The sequence below is a fragment of the Astatotilapia calliptera genome, chromosome 19 (assembly GCF_964374335.1).
Source record: "Astatotilapia calliptera chromosome 19, fAstCal68.1, whole genome shotgun sequence".
Taxonomy (NCBI): Eukaryota; Metazoa; Chordata; class Actinopteri; order Cichliformes; family Cichlidae; genus Astatotilapia; species Astatotilapia calliptera.
The window spans coordinates 24,207,869-24,223,450 of record NC_137440.1 but is presented as its reverse complement, the minus strand read 5'-3'; the positions used below and the strand labels follow the sequence as shown (position 1 = coordinate 24,223,450).

General features: G+C 39.7%; 1 protein-coding gene across 1 annotated transcript; it reads left to right on the top strand.

Annotated features, from left to right (window-relative positions):
- The first annotated feature begins 451 nt into the window (after nt 1–451).
- On the top strand, nt 452–13,338 carry LOC113012140 (serine/threonine-protein phosphatase PP1-beta catalytic subunit-like). The gene is made up of 8 exons (XM_026152156.2): nt 452–606; nt 4,482–4,613; nt 9,470–9,700; nt 9,775–9,879; nt 10,003–10,074; nt 10,355–10,506; nt 11,228–11,362; nt 11,477–13,338. Exons 1-8 carry the CDS (start codon nt 555–557, stop codon nt 11,579–11,581), a joined length of 984 nt encoding a protein of 327 aa, XP_026007941.1. The 5' UTR covers nt 452–554; the 3' UTR covers nt 11,582–13,338.
- Nucleotides 13,339–15,582: the final 2,244 nt, after the last annotated feature.

Below are 15,582 nucleotides of genomic sequence, written 5' to 3'. Positions count from 1 at the left end.
TTCCAAATTCCTTTAATTTTAAATATGTTTATATTGTCTATCCTGTAAAATAGTCAGATGTCTATTCATATTAATGTACAAAATTCGCCTGCTTGCTGCTACTACTGCACATTCACCCAATGTATATACTATATATATATATATATATATATATATAATGTTCTTCCTCTACCCCCCCCCCCCCATTTTTGCACATGTCGAGGAGCGTGTCAGGCTACATTTCACTGTGTGTTATACTTGTATAACTATGCATGTGACAAATAAAGAACCTTGAACCTTGAACATGCTACTGTACCTTTCATACTTTTCGTACGTTTTTAGATTTCATCCCAATTCCTATTTAAACAATTGTAATTTTATTAATATTTTTGTATAGTTATAGTAGATGGTGGGCTGTATATAAAGGAGGTAAAAAATAAAAAATAAAGTGGATTATTCACTAATCTGCTCCCTGGTCAAGGTCTTTGGCAACCGGTTTGTGAGCAACAACCCCCCCTGGTGTCGGCTGGGGGAACTGAAGCGGCCAACACTGTACGTACAACAGCAGTGTGAAGATGGCGGAGGGTGAATTGAACGTGGATAGCCTCATCTCTCGGCTGTTGGAAGGTGAACAATTTGAGTTATATTTACTGTGTGTTTTGTGGGGAACAGGTGAAGGGTTCGGTGTTCAAAAAATGGGGTTTAAATAATATCCGGTAACTGTCGCGGTTGCCTCGCAAAATGCAGGAAAGTGTTAGCTGGTAGGGCTAACGTCAGTCCATTTTAACGCTATGCCCGGCTAGCTTCGGCCAACGTTACCGTTAGCTGGTCGTGTTTATAAACACTGCAAGCGCTGAAAGCCTAGCGTGTGTTTGCGCAGCAATAATCTGCGGTTACGTTTGGCAGATAACGTATCGTGTCGTGGCCTTTACTTTAGTGTGTAATTAAACTTTCGGTCTGCTGTGTTTGCGGCATTTTTCGTTTTACCCCATTTGCCAAATTATGTGGGGCTGATGTCAAGAAGGAGGGGCGGGGACGTTTTCTTTCCTCCTCGTCCTGCGTGCATAGTATAAAGTCATTGTTACTGTTGTAGGTTGAATCGTTGTACTGTTACGCAGTAGTATTGCAGCTCCCTTTGGTTTAAACGCGTTTGCCCCACATCCGCGGTGCTGACGGTTGTCATTATTTTATTTGCTGCCCCCACAAATTTTTGTGTATTAGTGACCTGGTTATTAGGTGTGCTCTATAAATAAGTGGAAAAGAATAATAATAATAAAACACAAATAGCTTTAATGGGTGTCGTTTATCACTAGATCCTGAATGAATCATAGCTGGTTAACTATTGGGTTGTTTTTTTAAATAAAGTTACCTTTTTTGGAGTGACTTGGTTTGGAGGTGTCTTTTTTAGTGGGTAGGTTGGTGTGATTCAGGACACTCATGCTCACATATTACCTTTATATATCTTTGTTCGCACTAAAGGTACATCAGAATTAAGAAACACACATGTGATAAAAGAATATTAGTGAAATATGTGTTTCTTTGGCTCATCTACAGGGATGTTTAAGTCATACTGTGTTCACAATGACGTTGTTTGCTTTTATACTTTGGGGAATTTTGGTGATGTCTAAGAATGAGGATATTTGGGCCAAGCAGAAAGAAGGATGATGGCTGACCAGCTGCTTCATAGAAGACCGTGAGTTTTCTGTTCCCCTGAGATATCCTTTGAGTCATAGCAGACCACTACAGCGAATTCAGCTGTCCTTGGCATACTTTCCACTGCTGTCTTTGACTCTGGGGGAGGATGCTAGGATAATTCTTGGTGGTAACTGCATCTCCCTGGGTTTCTTACCAGTTCAGATTTAAAGAGTTGTTTTGAATACAGAAAGGTGACTTTGAGACAGCTGTGTGTGTGACTTTTGGCCAACCATTTATCTCTGCTCAAAAGTCCTCCGCTGACGCACTTTTCCTTGGCACTCAGCTCCAACTGTGACTTGTTGATTACATTGCTCATATTTGTAATGCCAGTTGAACTTGGCATTTGACGTCTTTCGTAAGTGATTAGTTTGGTAATAATCTTTGCGGTCTACAAAAGTTTTTTATTTTATTATTATGTTATTGTCTCATAGATAAGTATTTGGTTACCCTTTCAGTTACTGATGTGAGCATCATAAATAGTTATAACTGAGTATTAATTAAGCAATAAATACATGACACATCTTCTTTAATCAAAGGTTTTGCCTCAGAGCTGATTAGAATACTAAAGTAATACAAAACACAAACTCTGTTTTCCCAGTGTTTACCACAGATTCCCAGTTATATATCAAGAGACTCATAATGGTCTTGTGTCAAGTTTCTGAAGAAAGCCCTTTGAAATGCCTTTATTCTGCATTCCAGCATAACAAAGTAGCTTACTGTTTGTTTTTCTGTGTGAGAAAAAGTGTCATTGAGACTGCTTATTCATTCTTATAAAACATGTGAACGCTCGCACAGTTTTGCAAGACAAACAAACAATGATTCTGATTCTGATTGTTGCAAAATCCTTGTCATTGCTTCAGTTTGGCCTTTGCCCCCTCAGTAGTATTAAGTACATAATCTCTTTTAAAAGTGCCAGCCTGCAGAGTGCAAGTGCGAACAGTAAAAGGTTCACTGTTAAAGCTGAGCAGGCTAAACATCCAAGCTTAACTTGCTCTGCTCTGATGAGGCTGGGCTGTTGAGGAAAGAGCCTTACTTCTGCGATTTCATGCTCCGCACTCTGAGAAGCAGATGGGAAATGTAGCAGTGCTGATTCAGTAGATGGAGAATAAGAAATATTAACGGAGGAGCCGTTGAACAGTTTTTGACACTGTGGATTTGGTTTATATTCCTGTGATTTACTCGCTTAAACTCAGATTTGGTTGGATTTCTTAGCTAATGAAACACTGAGAGTCAGGGAGTTTTACTCTCAGTGTAAACAGAATGCATATAAATGTTTATATATGTACAGAAACATCAGGCACTAAGCTTTAGGAATTCCACACAAACACATCAATTTGAACTGCTCCCTTGTGGGGTCATTCTGTGGTCATTCTGTAATGGTATCCATTAAATACAACAGAAAAAGCTACATTGAAAAAGGGTATAGAAACTCATTCTCTGACTAACATGCATTCGCTTCACTAGGCTCAGCTACCCTTTATTGGGCTCTTTTGTGGGCGTCTAGCTTAAAGGCAATAACAAAACACTTTTGTTTCCATGCAGAGAATATGCCTTCATGCCTTGCTTTGATTTGCTTTTTGTAATGTCAACCTAGGAGTTAAAAGAGAGTATTATGAGATCATTATTGAGTCTGTTATCCATTTATATTCATTTCAGCTTTTGTTCACAGTTACTACCATAACAAGTGGTTTTTCCTGCGTAAAGAAATGTTTGCCTCGCCTACAGGGTTTTTAGCCAATGCCAAAGGAACATGACTAGCGCCAGAATGATAAGAACTGAGAATAAAAATAGCAGTTGAAACCCTCTTTGCATGAGCTGTATAGCAGTTCAGCAAATTACCATTTAACAAGCAGAACGTACACTTAAATACTTTGTATCTTGACTTTCATCAACTCTCATTTAACCATAGCTGCCTCCCTCAAACGCATTCTTATGCTCTCTTCCACTGTTGCAAAGAAATAATTTTAACTACTTTTGTTAAATTAAGTTTCATTTTTATCAGATTGTCAGTAATAATAAGAAAATGCATAGATTTCTGTCAAATAGGACATTACAGTCCAATTGCCTTTACTTTACATAGACTAGTCACGCTTACTGTCGTGCGTAGTCATCTCCCAAAGGCTGATTCTATTACTGGTATGATTTTGCATAGCTATAATGCTGTGTGACTGATAATGTGCTCTTTATAGACAATCTTTAAGAAATATTCAGAAATATTACATTTTTTTTCAGACCTGAAATTGAAAATGTCAAATATATCAGGCACAGACTATTTCAAACAATATAAAACTTAACTTTTGTCTATTCCAGCCTCCAGATAAGATGGCAAGCAAGTAGTTCTTAAGTTATAATCTCACTTTTCATATCTTTGTCTGTTTCAGCTGCTGACTATAACCAGCGTTTGCATTTCTCACTCCCCTTTTTTATCGTTATAAGATAAATCTTCACCCAGAGCTGTGGCGGAACGCCAGAAAGTAGGCTTAAGCTACTGCAGCTACACAGCCAATAAACCCACACCAGTGCTCAGATGCAAGCTGCTCTCACAGAATAAGCAGCGTGTTTCTAAAGTATGGCTGAGAATAAGCAGCTATAGGCTACAGAATCATTACGCCCTCAGTTTATTGGCTTTTGTGATACTGCCACAAGTATTTTTCCCTTAGGTGAAGCATTATTCTGTCATGGCCTAATTTTGATGAAGTTTGTGTTGCTGGTGTTGTTTTGTTTTTTGGGAGTTTTTTTACACACTGATTGTTGATAACTCACTCACTTGACAATAGCACTGACTGTGTAGTTTGTCTCCTCCTTAGTGCGGGGATGTCGCCCGGGGAAGATAGTCCAGATGACAGAGGCGGAGGTGCGGGGTCTTTGCATCAAATCCAGGGAGATCTTCCTCAGCCAACCCATCCTGCTGGAGCTGGAAGCGCCCCTGAAGATCTGTGGTCAGTGTTTTCTGCCCTGACCTAACTCTCAATTAAATTGTTTACGAACACAGAAAATTAAAGGAACCTAAAAACATGGGCACCATTGATATTTTCTCTGTTTGTTTTCCCTTTGGTCCAATAATTGGTTTAACACGTACTCTATAGGTTTTGATTATTTTTCTGCGGCCTTTTGAAATGTCAAACAACAACATAATCTGAATTTTTAATGCTATAGTCTGGCTGCAAAGGGTTGGGTGCACTGATGGCAAACCCCCACTCTGCAAAGCACAGACCACAAACTTTGCATAGCCCACAGCAGCAATCTATTTCTTTGATGCAGCTCAGACTTATGTAACCAGACCGGGTAACACTGTCTTATCCTGGGTCATATAGTAAGTCACTGTTACTCTCTTGACTCAGCTGCTCCATGTATGTAACAGAGAATACATTCACACATATGCACAGATTACACACATACTATAGATAAATGAAAAACAAGCAGAGAAATACACTTTTACAAGTGAGCTTCTTCTTTCTGCATTTGAAATAGCCATCACTGTTGCTGTGCCTAACTGGCTCCTGCATATCTCTGCACACTCCCACATGCTTTATCTCATTCCTCCAGTGTATTGCAGCAACTTCAAACAACTCTGAACTGTCTATTACATGTGTCTGCCCTTGAAAGTAATACTGTATACCACCTAAACACTCAGCCTCAGATAGCGCTATTTATATTGTAAGTGAAGCAGTAAGGAATTTTAATTGAATGCTGACGTTGGTGGTGTCTATATGTCTAACATCTCAGTGATCAGTACAGCTAGCTTTACAAAGGCCATGTCTGCCTTTCTCCATACAGGTCTAACTTTGATGAGTTCTAGATGGTGCTGTTTGTAATTGTAACTTTATATGTTTAGTTCTTGAACCTATAACCTCAGGCTAATTAGCTGCCTTTAACCCACAGCTGTGATGGCAGGCAAGCACTGACTATAAAGACCAAACAGTGAATGTCTTCAATTATTTACTTAGGTCACATGGATCAGGTTCTGAACTTACTTGCACACGATCTCATCTGCTTATCGTAATTCTACTAGTGAATGTTTCCCAAGCTTGCAGCTTTGCCACTGTGTAAACTTAAACACAGACTTCTAATAACCATCATTATGAGGGTGAGGATTTTTATTTTTTTTTGCTACAAAAAATAATCTATGATTTAAAAAAAAAAACAAAAAAAACCCCCACCATCTTGTAATTAGAGTTGTCTGCAAAATAACCAAAGGGTTAGATTTGTTAATCAGTTGAATTAGTTGAAGAAAGACCACAAACATCAATGCTGTGTGCTCTGTGTATGAGCAGGCCTGAGGTAAATCGTAAATGTGAAACAATTCTCCAAATCCTTGGTTTATATTATGAGCCTCAGTTTCAGAATTATTATACCCCTAGCAAATAAGATACCTTTTATTACTTCTTGACTACAAGGAGTGATTGAGAAGCAGCACAAACAGTTCACAAATTGAAGAGAATAATATGAAAGTATTATGATATGAACTATGAAACAGAAATTGCTTACGATAATTATCTCTCTTTTCCATACTTGCCCAAAGACATGCTATCCTTGTGTGTTTTTAATGAGAGTGATAGAGGATACTTGAGCCCCTGTTTAGTTTAGTTATAGAGTAAGTTTATTATCCTTTTGCTGCAGCTAGAATAAACTCTCACACTATCCATGGAAACATAAAGAGGACCTAAAGCTATTGGAACTGCAAAACATCACTAAGATTTTACAAATTCTGCCAAGGTGCAATATAAACTTCACTTTAATTTGGTGCAATTTTGCTCTTAACGAGACTGTGGTGTTTGTCCCAAGTAGGGAGCACATTAGGCGGGTGTGTGTTGATAGTTAGTTAGAACAGAACACAAGATTGCACCACAAATCAGTTTCAATTGTAGACTTTTTCCTTTAATTAAGACGTCTCTAGTTTTCTTGATTAAAGACCCTGGATTAAGTTGATTGCAAGTCTGTCTGCGATGCTAAAATAGATTCTTTTCTTGCATTTACCATCATTATCGTTAAATCACAGAATTCGGCAAGGTCAGTCTTTAACCAGACAGCTGTTTATTTTGTTTTTGTTGAAGGAAAGTGGTAAAGGACAAACTTAAGGAAGAAGGGAAAAAAACATGTGACAGGGTTTGGCCTCAGCCAGTGGAGCAAGAGTGTTTCTAGAAGCAGGAGGAAACATTGCTGTATTAGGCTACTGTAATATTTTAAAGATCACGAAAACTTGATCTGTGTACTGTACCTGTTTTATTTACATTTGTTGTTTTTCTTTAAATTTGACGTGTGCGTCATGATCCCCAAGGTGATATTCTTACCTGAACACACTATACTATCGTTCGAGACAATAACCCTGTTAGCTTAGTGTTTACAAATATACTCTGAGCGGTATTATTCAGTATTCCTAAAACACCTGTACTCTAATGCTTGTACCACAAATGGACAACATAGCCCATGCTGTTGTGCACTGTTGTTTTTCTAAAAATGTTTTATGAACTTTTATATTGCGTTCTCTTGGAAGATAAATCCTGCTAATTTGTGGTTCTGCATTGTGTTTTGTTTTGTTTTTAGCTTTCCTTTTTCTGCACTGGTTTTGAACCCATAATCTCTGTGCTTCTACTGTCTGTTTGTTTTGACGGAACAGAAACAGGCCAAGTAAATAATTCACTCACTGACAACCTACAGTTTCTTGTAAGAGTGCAGGCAGAGGCTGCCCTTTTTTTTAAAAAAAACAAACAAACCAAAAAAAATCCTGCAAATTCACATTCATATCAGTATGTTTCATTTCATTTTTTTTTTCTTTTTTTTCATGTTAGTCATACAGTAGCTCTTAGTGTGGAATTGATCATACCGAGTGTAAAATGAACCTGGCAGACCTTTGTGAGCAAAACAAATACTGTATGTGACTTGTACTAATAGTAATTTAAAATATATTAAACTTGTACAGGTAAAATCTGGATATTCAGCATCATCAGTGGAGAAGGGAGAAATAAAAAGTTGCCATAGTATCACACCTCAGCTAAAGTTAACATAATAGTAAGCTATAGTTGACCTCCATCAGACATCCATCCATTTTTCTTCTTCTTATCCAGTCCAAGGTCATGAGCCTATCCCTGTCATAGGGCAAGAAAGAGGTAACACCCTAAACAGACACAACAGAGACAAACAGCCGTTCATGCCTATGGCCAATTTAGAATCAGCAGTTAACCTAGGATGCATGTGTTTGGGAACTTCAGAAAACTCAGTTATAAACCATCCAGGCACAGGGAGAACATGCAATTTCCATCCAGAAAGGCAGTGCTAACCACCATGTCACTATGCCACCCTCCACAACTCAAAATGGGAAAATAACAAACAAAAAAAATGCTGATCCCTCTCTTACACCCCAGCCCACCCACCAACTCCTCATGTCTCTCTGATGAGCAGGTTAAACTCCAGATATCACTTTAAAAACAGCAATTAAAGTGGTAGTTTGGACTTTTAAGAAGCTTTGCTGATTTCATACTGACAGCTTGTGACCTGGATTTTGTGCATTAATGTCTGCATTAATATGTAATTCGCTCACGTTTCAATATTGTAATATTAATGTGAAGGATTATGAAGTTGTTACTACAGTGTAAATGCCTTAGATCTTGACCAGTGGGCTGCATGTCTGGAGCAAAACTTTAAATAAATAGATAAAGTAGGAGGCTGTGAAACACAAGCCAGCCAGCTAAGAACACCAAAAACAGAAAATAACATACTTCCAGACTTAAAGCTATTCCATAAATTATTTATTTGCATGGAAGAATGTGCCTTTGCATGCTGTCCTAAGTGTAGGCCTGTAGCCATATACGATTTGGTGCCAGCCTTGGTTTGGGTTTTGGTGCATGGATGCCTGATGGGCACCGTGAAATAGGGGAAAAAATCATGCCAGCCAACCTCAATATGACTTCAATATAAAATTTACTTTTTCATTGGTCATTTTATTTTAAGGCCAGACAGCTGGACTGCTTAACAAGGGCTGTCATTTCATTGTAATTTGTGCCATGTTGTAATGAGTGTGGTGCATGAATTGGCTTTCCGTTTTGGTCATAATAAAGCCTGTTATTATGCAAACGCTTTTCTGGTAGGCCTCTCTGTAGTCATCTGTGTCTGGAGCACTTAGCCCAAATTAGAGCATCTCTTTAGCTGGTGCAAGAGGATATAAAAGGAAGCAGGTCTTGGCTAGGTGATGAAGTGAGTCTCCTCTGCAGAGACCCTGTGCTCTGGTGAGAGCGACTACCGCTCATCACTGCCTGTCTAAATGTCAAAGAGGAAGGAGATTGAGCGTTAATCCTCAGAGAGTGGTTAAAATTAAAGCAAGTTTGTGTAGATATGTGTGTGTGTGTGGATTTTTGGATGGATGTCCTTTTGTAATTAATGTGGATTGCGAGCGTTCTTTGCCTCAGTAGCTTACTTTGCGTGCTCTGGTGACAGTTTTAATGGTTTTTGTGTGTGTGTGTGTGTGTGTGTGTGTGTGTGTGTGTGTGTGTGTGTGTGTGTGTGTGTGTGTGTGTTGTTTGGCTTGCTCACGCAGTCCTAATATAGGCTCAGTCTTATGTCCCAACCAAACTACATGTCTTGCAGATCTTATCTTAAAATCCAAACAACTTCAGTGAGTTGTGCATGTAGGAGCCAGGAGGTAGAAAAACACAGCATTAAAAATATTTCTACACTTTTTTTCCCTCTAGGCAGACTTCTCCTCCTGCCTGTCTCTGTTTAACTACAACATCCTGCCTTTAAACTGTCAAATTAACACCCTTACTTGCCTGTCCCCTCATCCCTTTTACCTCTGTTTCAGGTGATATTCATGGGCAGTACACAGACCTATTGAGGCTGTTTGAATATGGTGGCTTCCCTCCAGAGGCAAATTACCTTTTCCTGGGTGATTATGTAGACAGAGGGAAACAATCCCTGGAAACCATTTGCCTTCTGCTTGCCTACAAGATCAAATACCCAGAGAACTTTTTCCTGCTCAGGGGCAACCATGAGTGTGCTTCCATCAACCGCATCTATGGGTTCTACGACGAGTGTAAGTACTAATAAACTGAGGCTTTACACAGGTGCAGTTCAGTTCTGAGAATATCTTTTGATTTCTTTCACCAGGCAAGCGCAGGTTCAACATCAAGTTGTGGAAGACTTTCACTGACTGCTTTAACTGCCTCCCCATTGCTGCTATTATTGATGAGAAAATCTTCTGCTGCCATGGAGGTGAGGGAGCTACCGTCGACACTCGCTGCCCTGAATCTGAACTGCAGCTTTTTATTAACCCGTGTTTGAAATAGCTCTATAGTTTCTTTAATCAAAAGCAATCTTTTTGCCTTTTTGTTCCAGGGCTGTCACCGGACTTGCAGTCGATGGAGCAAATCCGCAGGATCATGAGGCCCACAGACGTGCCCGACACAGGTACTGTGTGTACCTGCATGTTCTTAGATGTATGCTCGTACTTGACACTGAACATGTTCACTTCCTCTGGATTCCTCCCAGGAATTTAAGTTTATTTTTAAATAGAAAAAACAGCCTCGCTCTTCCTGAGTGTATGACTGTTTCATCAGTAGATCATCTTTGTTACATCAGCCAAGGTTTTAGCAGATTTTTCCATTTGTCTGTTTATTCTCTCCTTTCCACTTTTTTCCCCGCTTTGTGTTCCTCGGGTCCATCTATCTTCTACCTGTGTGTATCCCAGGTCTGCTGTGTGACCTGTTGTGGTCAGATCCAGACAAGGATGTACAAGGCTGGGGAGAGAACGACCGCGGGGTCTCCTTCACCTTCGGAGCAGATGTGGTCAGTAAGTTCCTAAACCGGCATGACCTGGACCTCATCTGCAGAGCCCACCAGGTAATTGGGAGTGGAATTGGGTACGAGTCTGATTGTGAAGTGAAAGTTCCTGTAGGCACAAAGCTAGGATATTGATTAGCCTTTTTCTTTCTTTTTTTCTGTGATTTAAAATTGTTTATCCATTTGCTTCAGTTATGTCCATCCTCAATTTTAATTAATGTTGTTGATGAGAGGACACAGAAAACAGAGCAGAAAACATCTATTAATAGAAGCTTTCTAATTTCCTGCTCCCATTCGTTCTCTGTATTCCTCCCATGTATTGTACATACAGGCACTCAGTTTATAATATTTTTTCTTGTTTGAAATATTATTATGCAAACTATGACGAGGCACTTTATTCATTTACGGCCTGGAGATAGAATAGATGTCTCTTGCTTAACTTGATCTCCTACCAGTGGAGTGGAGTGCATGGAGAAAGGTAAACAGGAGCAACACTTGTAGTATAAAGAGTCATCCACTTATGACACTGTTGCCTGTTGATTGTCACAAATAAGACTTTCTCAAAGTACTGATCATACAACTGAACAATCAGGAGACTGGTTCCTAAGTTACCCACGGTTATTTCAGCTCTGCATTTGGTTTTTCTTATTGATTTCAGATGTAGGTGGTTACGTACACTCAACCTTGATAGCAAACTTGGATTGTGAAACTAGCTGAAGGCCTGTTTCTTGGTATTGATTTTTTTGTAGGCGCTGGAATAATGTCATCTTTCTTTTAACAGGTTGTGGAGGATGGATACGAGTTCTTTGCCAAACGCCAACTGGTCACACTTTTCTCTGCTCCAAACTACTGCGGGGAGTTTGATAATGCAGGCGGTATGATGAGTGTTGATGAATCCCTCATGTGCTCCTTCCAGGTAGTGTGAAAACCATTTGCCTTTTTCGGGTGTTTGTGTGTGTGTGTGTGTGTGTGTGTGTGTGTGTGTGTGTGAACTGACAGTGACACATTTCTCTGTGTTTGTGTTTTAAAGATCCTAAAGCCCTCAGAGAAGAAGGCCAAGTATCAGTACGGTGGTGTAAATTCTGGCCGGCCCGTCACCCCACCCCGCACCACCCAAGCCCCCAAGAAGAGGTGAACATACAACCGTGGCTCTCCCTCCTCCTTCTCACCTCATACAACCCCCGTCTGCCGTCATGGCACCCCTCTGTAACTCCCCTGTATAGTGAAGATACAGGGCTTATCTAATTGCCCGAATCTTTTTTTCTCCTCCTTCCCCACTCAACCAACCCCCCGTCAACTCCACTGACAGCTCTTTTCTTAATGTGTACGTGTACATAAATTTGCTGTGACCAATCTTTTTCTCTTTTTTTGCCTGTTTGTTGGTATTTTTGATATTATTAACAAATAATCTTTTTTGGTGGTTTTATTTCTAATGCTTTGTTTTCTTTCTTCTCTGGTTTTCTGGGCTTCTGTGTTGTGTAAAGGAATGGCTACTCTGTTTAGAGCGGCAACATGACCAAGTCACCATAAATCTTTTTCAAAACAAAATGAAGGTTCAACGTTATTTTGCCTTGACCTCTGAAAAAGCCGAGAGAATCTTTTCCGTGTGTTTCAGTTCAGACTGCGGTTTCTGTGCAATGATAGTTCCCTAGACACAAATAACATTTCTTTTAATCCAGTTTAACATCTTAAACTCGTTACAGCATGTGCAGTGCACTTTGTGGTTGTTGTGCACAAGCCCATTTTATATATTTAACCAATGAGAAAGCGCAACTCCCAATGAGTAGCAGAGAATGTGAACAGACCGACTTGAATGAAATATAGAGGCTAAATCAGATGCTGCTGGCAGTGACACGCTCTACCCGAAAACAACGCCCTCTGGGCATCGATTTCTCCACTCTGTTAATGCCTCCCTGCGCCACAGCTCCACTCCCACACAAAAACATGCCGCTCTCCACAGAAAGCTGGCATTAACCTTTTCTTTGGTGTATTTAATATTTGTTCTGATTAGGATAATTTGCCTTCATTAAAAAAAAAAAAAAGATCTTGATTTATAGTGAAAGGTGAGCGAGAGAGACTTTTTGAATGTTTGAATGTCTGTGGTGGGTTAAGTTCTTGCAGAAGCATTTATGACAGTGGTGGGTTTTAAATGGGAGCAGCTAATATAAGGAGATTGTGCTCTGCAAAGCTGGATCTTTGTATGGAGAGAATAAAGATAAGAAATGTTAAACCACTGGCTGCAATTTCACAGGATTCTAAATAAGCTCTTACATTGTTTAAAAAAAAAAAAAGCTTGACAAAATGCCCCACAATATTACAAGTGTTTAGTTCAACGTGCATGTAGCACAGTGAAAACAAACACAAAGCTTTTTAGAAGCTTTGTGGGAAAATGCCAGCCGTCCAGGATAAACTGATCGAGTTGGGAGTGGGTGGCGGAGCAGGCAGTTTTAGCATCACTGTACGATTGTGTTGCCACCTGGTGTGTAAATACAGTACTACAGTTAAAAAAATGATAAGATTTCAAATTAGACACTTCAGGATGGAGCTTCATCATATTAGCAGTCCACACATGGGGTGTCCTTTGCTACAAGAAGGTACTTAGACACTGGCCAGCAATAAGCTTGGTTGGTGAGTCAGCTTTAGTGTGCTGCACATAAGGTGCAGTTGAAATTTTGTGAAAAACAGTTGCCTCTTTTCTTTCATTCTTTCTACTTTGTTTTGCTCTTTGTTGTATTTTTATGTTGTCTGTTCACATTGTTTACTTTCATTTCACTTAATTTATTTCCTAATAATGATAATAAGAATAAAATGAGGTGTTACCAAAATCTGTTTTGCAATTTGTACAAGTTTGTTTGAAAGTCTTTAAATTCAATAAAATGGATGGAACCTAAACGCTGTTTTTAAATTATTGACTGTAATGTGTGGGCAGCTTTTACACACTGTACACTTATTTGTCACAATATATAGTTAAAGTTTTATATTCTCCTGGCTTAAATAAGAGAGGGTCCACATTTGCGTGGTCATTTTGTCTCCTCCTCCATCACCCTATATCTAATATCCTCTGTCACACCAACCCTCTCATGCCCTCCTTCACTACATCCATGAATCTTGTCTGTGCCCTTCCTCTTTTACTCCTCCTGCCTGGCAGGTCAATATTCAACATCCTTTGTGCAGTATATCTTTTTTTTTTTTTTGTCAAGGGCACTGTTTCCAAACCATGCATCATAGCAGGCCTCACTACCCTCTTGTAAACCTTTCCTCTTACTCCTGCTGCTATCCTTCTGTCACCAATCACCCCTGGCACTCATCTTTACCCACTCCACCTTAGCTGCACTGTATTTCACTTCTCTGGTCTAATATCTATTGCTTTGGACATTTGACCCCCAAGTATTTAAACTCGTCCACCTTCACTACCTCTGCTCTTTGTATCTATATTGTTACACCTGCCTCCTTGTCATTCACACACATAATCTGTTTTGCATCTACTGACTTTCCTTTCTCTTCTCCAGAGCATACCTTCACCTCTCTAGTCTCTCTTAGACCTACTCTCTCCTCTCACTGCAGATCACAATGTTGTCTGCAAACATTAATATTTGTCCACTCTTGCCTGACCTCATCTTTCAGCCTATCCATCACTGCTGCAAACCAGAAAACCTCCAGAGCCAATCCCAGATGTCATCCCAACCCTACTTTGAACTCAAAGGTCACACCTTCCACATACCTCACCCCTGTCTCACTGTACTCCACCACCCTCAGATACTTCACTGCCACTCCCGAATTCCTATTGGCACCCTATCAAATGCTTTCTCTAGATCTACAAAAATACACAGTGCAACTCCTGAGCTTCTCTGTAATTCTCCATCAGCACTGTCATAGTAAACATCACATCTGTGGTGCTCTTTCTCAGCATGAGGCCATGCTACTGCTCATTGATCACCACCTCTGCTTAACAAAGCTTCATCAACTCTTTCCCATGGCTTCATGATATAGCTTATCATCCCTCTGTAGTTACTACAGGTCTGAACATTGTGCTTCTTCTTGAAAGTCCGTGCTAACACACTTCTCCATCCCAAACAAAAAACAATCTGGAAAAAAAGTCCACGGCTCTCTCTCCAAGTCTCTCCAAGACATCTTCATACCTCCACAAGTATGTCATCTGAATCAACCATCATTCCTACTCTTCATCTTCTTCATAGCTGGCCTCGCTTCCCTTCACTCATCCTATGCACTAACTAACTTTCCTTAATTTGTCCTCCTCTCACTCTCATTTCCCTCATTCAACAGCTCTTCAAAGTGCTCTACTCCTTTCATATTTTCAACACACCCTCTTCACTCATTCATACATTTCCATCTCCATCCTTTTGTATGCAGCAGAAGTGAACCAGTGTGGCAGTTTAGGCAGCTAAAAATGCCAAACAACTCTAAGGCCATTTCAGAGCCCTCTGGAAAAAAAGGCCTGAACACAATGAGGTCAGTGACAGAGAAAACAGTGAGGGTCCAAGTGGAGATGAGATGAGAGCCAAGCAACAATGAGCCATAGTACCACTTTCAGAACAATAAAGAAATAGCAATGGGGTTTTTATTTATTTGTAAACATGTGCACAAAATAATCTTCTTTCATAACCTGTGGAAACACTGCTGGAGGCTATCATCATCACTGGATATATTCACTGTCCACAGACTTCACATAGGAAAAGGTCAGATAAGGAGGAGTCCTCTGTTTCTCCTTTGGTTGTGTCACTGGTTTTTCCATTCAAAATGTCACTACCCAGATAATTCTGGAATAACATTTGATTGAATAATCACTCCAAACTAATTATTGTACATATTAAATGTTAAGATTATTCACTGAAACAAATCTGATCTTTGAAGTTAAACCACTGTTTCAAATGAGGTTTGTTGGTTTGAATAGTGATGTTGCATTCACAGAAATGCTTTGATTTACACAACATTACAATATGATATATAATTAACAATGAATATGCAAGGAGTGGAGTCAGTGAAGGTAAATGAGTTTAAACCTGTCAACCATCTAAAGCAATGGACAGTACACATGAGGACTAAGGGAGTGCAGGCAGCGCGGTGTGGATGAAGACAAGACGATAGACCTGCTGTGATGTTTGGTTTGTAGACAGC